Source organism: Trichoplax adhaerens, genomic scaffold, assembly GCF_000150275.1.
Source record: "Trichoplax adhaerens TRIADscaffold_1 genomic scaffold, whole genome shotgun sequence".
Taxonomy (NCBI): domain Eukaryota; kingdom Metazoa; phylum Placozoa; class Uniplacotomia; order Trichoplacea; family Trichoplacidae; genus Trichoplax; species Trichoplax adhaerens.
Window position 1 is genome coordinate 5042785 of NW_002060943.1, and position 7031 is coordinate 5049815.

General features: G+C 29.5%; 1 protein-coding gene across 1 annotated transcript; it reads right to left on the bottom strand.

Moving 5' to 3' along the window:
• Positions 1 to 619: 619 nt before the first annotated feature.
• Positions 620 to 5291, bottom strand: TRIADDRAFT_19575 (uncharacterized protein; the record flags this gene model as incomplete). Its single annotated transcript, XM_002108619.1, has 8 exons — positions 620 to 730; positions 838 to 894; positions 1457 to 1539; positions 1783 to 1980; positions 2172 to 2262; positions 2486 to 2558; positions 3202 to 3323; positions 5124 to 5291. 8 exons carry the CDS (start codon positions 5289 to 5291, stop codon positions 620 to 622), a joined length of 903 nt encoding a protein of 300 aa, XP_002108655.1.
• Positions 5292 to 7031: the final 1740 nt, after the last annotated feature.

The following is a 7031-nucleotide window of genomic DNA, read 5'->3' on the forward strand; positions in this document are numbered from 1 at the left end:
CGGACAGGATTATTAACATTTCTCTGAGTATTCGAATGAATTGGGACGCAGAATTAGTAATACTTAAAATATTTTTAGTATTATTTTCACATAACAGTCCTACTTCACTTCATTAGAAAAGCATAGCATTGGCATAAAGTATTCAAATTTAAATATATATGACAATTGGTATAACTTACAGATTTTGTTCTTGTTTTAGGCATCTGAGAAGATGAAGCATGAATAACTTTCTAAAAGATTTAAAAATATCGAAGAAATCACTATATAGCGTTTTTTGCTCGTAATTCTTATATACAATGCGATTTTTTGTATTTATAGCAATTTAAACTAAGTAAATTAAATTATAGTCTAGGGAAGATCATATTATCCGAGGAAGAATTTTTGAATTGATGAATATCTTATAGGATCACCTTTAATGAATTTACTATGACCTTTAGATGCGCTACACTAACTGCACGATCTGGTCAAATGCAATTACTAGTTCTAAAGAAATGTTAGTATTCTATTTTTGAACCGAATATAGAGACTAAGTAGTACGAACGGATTCAACAAAAGAGCAACAATATAAAAACATCATTTACGAAATATAATCAAGCATTTAAGCTATCCAAAGCAATATTCAATCTACCTGCAACTCCGGTTCAAACCATTCACGAAAACCATCAAAATAGCTATGATCTAATAACTGTCGACACGATGACCGAGATGCGGGATCCAATTGTAGACAATCCTATATATAATAGACAATATATAGCAATATTACTATTCACGTTTATTAAAATAATTTCACCGTCAATAAATAGATACATATACTTATAAAGACTATATATTTCTTACCCTCATAAAATTAATGGCTACATTAGAATGTTTGATAAATTTTTGCTCTAAAGGCTCCTAAATTAAAGAATATTTTCATTAAAAAAATTCTGTTATATTGTACTGTACTTCAAGCAACATAAATAAAATACCGTATATTATCTAATATTATCTGAATTTATAACTTTATGTAAAACTATAGACATGAGACTGCTTCCATATTGTATATGCGCCTATGCTACAAATATATACCCGAACTACGTTTGGTTTATGCCATTGGTAACTAACAGCCGATGGAGGTTGTAAACTGCGAGATATCACTTTATTCAAAATTTACATCGAATATTTTTAATCCATTGTTTTGTACTAATTTGACCGATAACTATAGTCCTACGTAATCAGTAAATGTAGGCATACAAACTTCCATAATGATATTTACTTCAATCAATATACGATCCAAATACACTGTATAATGTACTAGTACGTTATAGCTCTCTACAATATTTTTTAATTGCCATTGGATAAAAAGTAGAGATAATGATAAAACTATTAAGGACTTTTGATAAGTATTGATTGATTCATAAATCATCTAGATTCCAATTTTATAATAATATCAATAAGTTACATTCATTAAAATTACCGTTGTCTCTGGTACGGGTATGGATAAGCCCTTAAAGTACTGATTATTACTAAATATTTGCATGTGGCGCGGTATAAGATCACCTAAAATAAGAGTAAATAAACATGATTTCAAATAACAATTATTGAAACAATAAACTACAGTTGTAGTTCATAATACAGAGGATCTCACAGCATTTATTATCAATAAATTCAATATTGGCAAGGAAAACTAGCAGACATTTAGACTTTATAGCCTCTGATACAAAGATGTCTATGTTTATTATGATCGTTAATAATTCTGCCTTGGTGGCATGGAGATCAAAAGATTAAATATTAATTATTTACCTAACGTTCTACGGACAAGATACAGTTGATCTACATCAGAACGACCAGGCCATAACGCTTGACCGGTCAGTAATTCAGCAAAAACACACCCAATAGCCCAAACATCAACTGGAGGACCATATTGGGTATCGCCAACTAACAGCTCTGGTGCACGATACCATCTTGTAGCAACATAATCAGTATAATCATCACCTGGATCTATGATAATAAAGAAAATTTAATAAAAACTATTAATACTGTAAAATACAGACTGAAACAGAAATTCATTTCTCTTCCATTTTCTTTAAACTTTCAACTACTTTAGCTCCATATTAATTTACAATTATACCACAAAATACGATAGATGACTAGTCATTAATTTAAGCAATAGCGAAAATAATAATGCTCACTTAAAACACGGGCAAATCCAAAATCGCATAATTTGATGACACCAGTCTTGGTTATTAAGATATTTTCAGGCTTAACATCACGATGAATACACTAAAGAAGAAATAAAGAGTTACTGTATACGACAAATAATGATGTTGAAAATTAAGAACATTAAATAATAAGAAAATGATGACCAAGCTAAAATTAATTAATTAATCTGGTAACTGCTATTACTGACTCTATTTTATTGTAATCTTTTTGTAAGTACATTTTATATCAGTTTTACAATATCTAAGTTTTAATCGATTTTATTTTTTGAAAATTATTTACTTACGTTGTGTTTGTGACAAAAATTGACAGCTTGTAAGGTTTGCCATATGATTTTCTTGACCACTAATTCGTCCACACTAATTCAATAAAAATAAAGGCATTCAACTAATAAAAAACACTAACAACATTATTAATATCTATTTGGTATGTACTATATTAATATTCATTCTAATCAATGCACTGGTAATGACCGAGACATAAGATCATGATTCTAAATTAGCAATAGACTATAATAACCACCGCTGTAATCGAATATTATTTTAGCTTTATTTTGCACATCATTAATTAACTTTCATTTCACGTTTTATCTACTGTATTTTATTGTTTATAGAACTTCAGATTTTCTATTTATTATAGTACTCCTAACGAGTTCAGATAATAAGCGATGGGCTTGCAATATTGCATATAGCTAATCATCTTCCGAAAACTAACTCCTAGTAATCATGATTATCTCAATGCAATATAAATTTAAATACAAATTGATAAATACGTAGAAGAATCTAGATACTACGGTAGCTTACACTTTAGTCTTAAACTAGTCACTTTTAATTTCCTCTATCCATGCTACATACAGTATAGACCACTTTAAATATTTATCAATAAATAAAAAGACAGCAAGAGATTTTAGAAAACATTATTCAAAATTTTTAACATCTTAATATTTTCTAGTGTTGACTGATTTTCATTATTTAGTCTCATAATTAACTCCAAATAACAAACCCTTTTGGATGAGCATCTAATTCGTTCAAAACAGTATATTCACAGTATTCAAAGACGAGATGCAATTTTCTTTTTCTACGAAAGACTTCCAATAAATTGACTAGGTTTGGATGTTTCAATAGCTATAGATCAATCAAATATCAACCAAATACGTGATTAGAGCCGAAGAATAAAATATTAGATATAATAAGTTACATAAATAATTACTAACAGTGTAGTGTGGATTGTTACTATTTGTCTATTTAATCCATGATATTTACGTCAAACTGGATATACCGAAAATATAATAACATCTTTATTCATACTATAGTGCAGTAAAGACGGAATTAAATCATGGTAAGGGATACACCATGAATAATAATTTTTAAAACTTGCGGTGTTTTAATAAATTATTTCTAATGTACTTTGTAACATTTATCAAACCACTAGAAATATAAAGAAGAGATTGATGATAGAAATATTTGCTCTAAATGGGTATCTTTTAAAATACGTGAACATTCTCTACTATAACAATGTAACAGCCCGTTAGGTAGACAGATACTGTTTCATAATCAGAAATTAGATCACTTATTAAAATCAAAAAGGAATACTATACTTTAACTAATAGTTTGTTGACACCCTATAAATATCAATCTATATGATTGAATTACAACTGAAAATCACAGAAGATATTCGAAACACTTCAATAAAAACGTTTCATACTCGATATTAAAAAAATGTTTTGTTAACATTAAGTACTGCCGTAGATTTTAGATATTTCGAGTTAACGACAAACCAATATAATAGTTGTATAATACGTAGTTATACAACACTAACATAACTGAATTAATATTATGAAATCGTAATCATTCCTCCGTATAGAATAAAGAATGAATTAGGAAGGTTAATGGAATACTACAGTAATTCCTTTTTTGTATGAATCAGTTTTACAATAAATCTTTCTCGGAGTGACTAGTGCCTTGCTATCATCAATTACGTATGAAAGAATTTCTATTCTTTTAACTATTCCCTCCGATCATTATAACTCGTCAATCAGACTATGCTACTATCGTTGCATTTGCGTTCTACCAACAAAAAGTAATGCTACATTAATCATCAAGAAATCCACCTCGCACGCAAATGAGTGATTTCAATAAAAATTATAACCACTTTTACAACCACTATCAAACCGAATCATCCTATTTCTATGTTTTATAATCCTAATAGATGGTAACTTGATTCAATATTTTATGATAGTCAAAAGCTAGGTCTATTGTAGTGAATTGCTGTAGATATTGAGCATTTATGTCGATGGGAATTCCTTAAATGTCATGATTAATCAAAAGCATAGCAGATATAATCCTATTTGCCTTGATTACTAGTATTGGTCTAACAATAAGTTTCTGTTGCCATTTTACGTAGAAAATATGCATTTGCTATTTCGAATTTTTCATTGCAAATTGAAAATACGATTTTAAATCCTTTGCTTCTCTATTAACAAAACAGTAATATTCGTACGGCCATACTATCGTATATTAAGATTGCTCCGATGATGCAATAAACTCAACAAAAACTACGATGTCATGTATTTAGAGTAGACGGAAGTAAACGAAATCTCTATTGCATCGTTGACACAGAGACAAAATTAGGTAAAGAATAATGAAATCACACTACTATAACCGTATTACTTTTTTAGCTTGCTACCATCATATAAATAGTACATATTGATTCTATCCCGGACTTATTAACGATGCAAGCTAGGATATTAAATAAAATGTAAAACCATAAAGGAGAATAAAATTTTGTGGCTGTACACTCTCCACTAGGAACTATTATCTGGCAGCCGATCACTGCTATATTGTTCATTTTATCGAGAATAGAACGAAATTCTTTTCATCCTTCCTTTTATAACACGACTGTAAAATTCTGCTCGATTGCCTTACCCTCAGCATTTTTACTTCACGAAAGGCAATCTTCTTAATAAGTGGGTCGTCTTCGCTTTCGACAAATTTTTTAATTGCGACAACCTGCCCATTCTCTCGATTGCGACATTTGTAGACATGGCCATAAGACCCTTCGCCAATTTTGCAAATTTTTTCGTATTTCTCCATAGGAAATGATCTCATTGGAAAGCTATATTATCCAAGGAATTGCGTCGATTTATATTTACCAAGCTAAATTAAATGTTATATTTTAAAGGAAAAAATTAGAATGCTAAAAATGTTTTATAATCAACATAATATCACGAAAATATCAACACGGTTTATTCTGATTCGCTCTTATAATCATCATCTTACGATCGAATTAGTGAAAACTGATGGGAAAGTAGCAGTAAATAACATAATATAAGTTCTAGGCTAAAATTTGTATGATAATGCTATTCTATCGAGCATTCTCTCAGATACTAATTAAATTCCGAATAGACTTTTCTTACAATAATTTCATTCGACAGAAAAACATCAATTTCTTCAATTGTTGCAGACATTTTTGAGATTATGTGGCTACCATAATATACGGTATTTTACTAGACTCCAAAATAAAGTATCTCAACGACGCTAGTTTGTAAGTTAGAAATTATTTTTCTAACGGTAAACATTAAGTACGATGTTACCCCTCAAACTACAGTTTCATAATCGTAAGCATAAAAAAGAAAACCTTGAAAATACTTTTAGTTTAAGGTATGGTTGATACATCAAAACGTGCGAGTGATTCCATGTTAGTGTAAATAAATGAGTAGCATATTTTAAGAAAGCAACTAAAAATTTATCATTGTTAAAATTGACTCTTTAAGGTTTTTAAAGCTATCAAAATGCTCTGCTTAAATACGACAGGATTCATCTTCATACACAGTAGAATATCTAATTGCAAGTTTCTCCCTGTCCTTTCCATTATTTGGCATAATTTTTAAATGAATTGTAGAACCGGTACAAATAGAAATAACTCATTTTATTTCTACAGCTCTGACTGAATTATTGAGAGTAAGGATGTATTAAATATCAGTACTGTACGATTAAATATCTCAGCAACATAGTATAGTTTTCTATAGAAGGGTCGAGTTGTGTTCACGAGAAGATAATAAGTTTCCTTAACTATCGTTTGCCATTGGAACAAGATAATTTATAGTTTAGGATATTCGCGTTATAACCAGAACCTTCTTTATGAATAAAATATAAAACGTGGTAGGTTGCTATACAGCAAGGGAATTGATACATTCCTTAACGTTTTTATCGTTGAATAACTGTATTACTAAATTATTATCATCTCTTTATTTGATCAAATCATTTAATTTAAAGCATAGATTTACTGAAATAAGGTTCATATACGTCTATCCGCATATTTATTAAAGTAAGGCCAATAATATTTAAGAACGGTTATAAAATTGATGAAGACATCCACTGTACGTGCCGTGCCTTAGAAGATATAGTAGCCTAAGCAAGACGAAGAAACTGTTTTTTTCATCGATACTATTTCCGAGAGATATTTTAACATCATTAAAAAATTAATAAAGTTCACGTAGAATAGAAAACTAAAAAACGAAAATTATGTAATAGACATGCTTTAGAATTGATATATTTCCTAATTTTGATGATTCTATCAATAATCTCAAAGTATTCTGCCGTTATCAACTGTATCTAGGTGTTGATAGCGCTGCACATTATGTGTATATACATATGACAATTATGGCAGCGTTGCTAACTTACCTAATTTGTAGGTTGTTAGGAGAAGACGGCGATGATAAAATAAGTAATTTAGCAAGAAAATTTGCTATTGGGGATAGAAATCTTCAATTTTCATTTGGAGTTAATATTAAGTAGTAATAATTATCAATATCACGTTCTAAACCATGGCCG